The following is a 2728-nucleotide window of genomic DNA, read 5'->3' on the forward strand; positions in this document are numbered from 1 at the left end:
ATATAATTTCCTCCTTCTTAGATCCCTCCCTGCTGCCGCTAAGTGCCACCTCTCGGGGTTCCAAACCCTTTCATTAAGGCTGGCCCTCGGAATCGTGTTGGGCCATGCCTGCGCGATGGGGGAGTCGCGCAGGGCCAGCAGTTCCCTCCTGGAATACAGCTCCAAATCATGGCGGGAGGTCCAACAGCAGAGTCGGGAAGGGGAAAAGTCCTCGTGGTGGTGGTCAAGGGGTTAGATGGATTAGAAGAAGACGATATCGTAAGTCTTTGCACCCCCCATGAGAAAGAAAAAGGGAGGGGGGGAGGGAGGCTTCAAGCCACCATCTACCACCTTGTAGCCACCCAGAGCAGAAAGTTCCCCCCCCCCCAACGCCCTGCAGCCCTGATCTATATAACTATGGTTTTTCCAACTGTTGTTTGATTCGAGACTATCAGAGCTGCATGCTTTAGAAGCTGGCTGGGGTCACCAGCCAAGGTCAGGAGCTAAGCAGGAGCAGATGGATTTTTTTAACGATCAAAGAACCTTTAATCCATACATGAGTTTCGATGAAATGGAGAAAGGAAAGGAAAGGGAGGCCATTTTTGTTTTGCAAATGGGCTCAGAGCACTCAGTGGGGCCCAGCCACAGATCTCTCTGCCAGGTCTCTGCAATTTTGTTTTCCTCCTCCCGTCTGCTCCATCCCATAAGGTAGATAAATAGATAGATAACTTTTATTGTTATTTTTTTTTACTGTAGGCACATTGGCAAATGTTAAAAATGAAACCCTGTTGCCTGCTCTCAAAAGTGTACACATCCATAACACATATTTAAACATGCTACATGCAGCCTATGTATAAACCTATACCCTTACATATAAATAACATATAAATACCACGTGAAGTATTAATACCGCTTTACAAGGCCTTGGTAAGGCCACACTTGGAATACTGCATCCAGTTTTGGTCACCACGATGTAAAAAAAGATATTGAGACTCTAGAAAGAGTACAGAGAAGAGCAACAAAGATGATTAGGGGACTGAAGGCTAAAACATATAAGGAAACGCTGCTGCCTCCCAAAGAGGAGTTGAGGTGCCCTTTATTGTGTCTGCTCAGCTCCTTCCCACAGATTTGTGGATTTAAGTTCACAGTGGATAGCCAGGTCTCTTTCCACACTATTAGGACCAACAGCTAGATGCAACCTTCCTTTTAGGAGCTGTGGACTTTCATTCTCTCACTCCCTTTCGCTCCTTTTATCTCCCTTTCCTCCCACTCTCCCACTCCCTTGCTCTCTCACCCTTTCCCTCCCTCCCTTTCTCTCCCTCTCCCTTTCCCTCTTTCTCCTTCTCCCTCTGCCTTTTCCTCTTTCCCCTTCTCTCTTTCCCTCTCTCCCTTTCCTCCCTCCCTCTCTCCTTTCCTTTCCCTCCCTCTCTCCTTTTCCCTCCCTCCCTTCCTTTCCCTCTTTGTCTCTCCTTCTCCTGCTGCCTTTTCCTCTTTCCCCCTCTCCCTTTCCTTCCCTCCCTCTCTCCCTCCTTCCCATCTCCCTTTCCCTCTCCCCCGATCTCTCCCTCCTTCCCTTTCTCTCCCTCTCTCCTTTTCCCTCCCTCCCTTTCTCTCCTTTTCNCTCCCTCTGGCTTTTCCTCTCTCCCCTTTTCCCCCCTCTCTCTTTCTCCCTCTCCCCCTCTCTCTCCCTTTCCTTCCCTCTCTCTCTCCCTCCCTTTCCCTCCCCCTCTCCCTTTCCCTCTGTCTCTCTCCCCCTCTTTCCCTCCCTCTCCCCTGTCTGTCCCTCTCAGGGAAGCCCCACAGTGCTGGGAGGTAGCTAGGTAAGTTAGATGTAGAAAATCAAACCACACCGTGCCCTCTGTTGTGTTTGTTTTACACCAGTCCCTCCACCACTTCGAAGTTTGGATCCACATTCTGTGGTATGTGTGTGTGTGCATGCGCACGCAAGGACACTTAAATTTAGAGGCAGTACTTACGTCTTGGCATCTAATTAGAGCTCTGTTATTCTGATATTCTTGGATTCAGGCCTATCTTCTCCTTCCAACCTCTTAGAAGAAAAGAGGGGAAGAGACGCGGACTCCAAACGGAGAGTTAGGACTGCAGGAAAAAACAATCCCAGCCAGCCTGTCTTCCGGGGAGGATCCTCTATACAATGCACAAACCACAAAGAGGGCTGTGACAATATCTACGGACCCCCCCCCCCCACATCCTGAACGTAAACTTTTTTGACTTTTTCCCTCAGGATGCCAATGTAGGGCACACACAGATAGTTACACACACACACACACACACACACACACAGAGTGCCATCACCTAATTCTCGCAGTGCTGTCTAATGTCTCTAAGTGTATTTTTACCCACGTCGTGTGGCTGTATTCGTTTTATCCTTCTCATTTGTTCCACGGCCTTCTCTTACTGGCATCGTTGTTAATGATTATTATTACTTGGATATTCTGATTATTGTTATTACTGGGTTGCTTTGCCCCAGAGACAAATTCCTTGGCCAAATAAAAGTGGTCCCTTCTGTTCTGTGATGGTGATGGGTGGCTCTTTTTTTTCCCCTCGCAGGTTCAAAGCCCACGCCGCCAATTCAGACGAGGTGCTCCTGGGCGAAACCCAGATGGGACCGGGCTCCTTGGCGCCAGCCATGAATGGAATTTGTGATGGCGTCGGGTAAGGGCTTGGCTTTACTCAACCGGTTACCTGACTTTTGTGTGCTAGAACATTTTATGTTTTGTGCAAGGAGCAC

General features: G+C 48.9%; 1 protein-coding gene across 1 annotated transcript in view; it reads left to right on the forward strand.

The window, feature by feature from the left end:
- The window catches only part of LOC107300477 (protein hinderin-like), a gene marked incomplete at both ends in the record, with an annotated part of 9126 nt that extends 6474 nt beyond the window's left edge, over positions 1–2652 (forward strand). Inside the window, one exon of the mRNA XM_015829804.1 lies at positions 2548–2652. Coding sequence (XP_015685290.1) covers positions 2548–2652 — 105 coding nt within the window. The remainder of the gene's footprint in view (positions 1–2547) is intronic.
- Positions 2653–2728: the final 76 nt, after the last annotated feature.

This window comes from Protobothrops mucrosquamatus, unplaced genomic scaffold (genome assembly GCF_001527695.2).
Source record: "Protobothrops mucrosquamatus isolate PMUCROS unplaced genomic scaffold, P.Mucros_1.0 scaffold7198, whole genome shotgun sequence".
Classification (NCBI taxonomy): Eukaryota; Metazoa; Chordata; class Lepidosauria; order Squamata; family Viperidae; genus Protobothrops; species Protobothrops mucrosquamatus.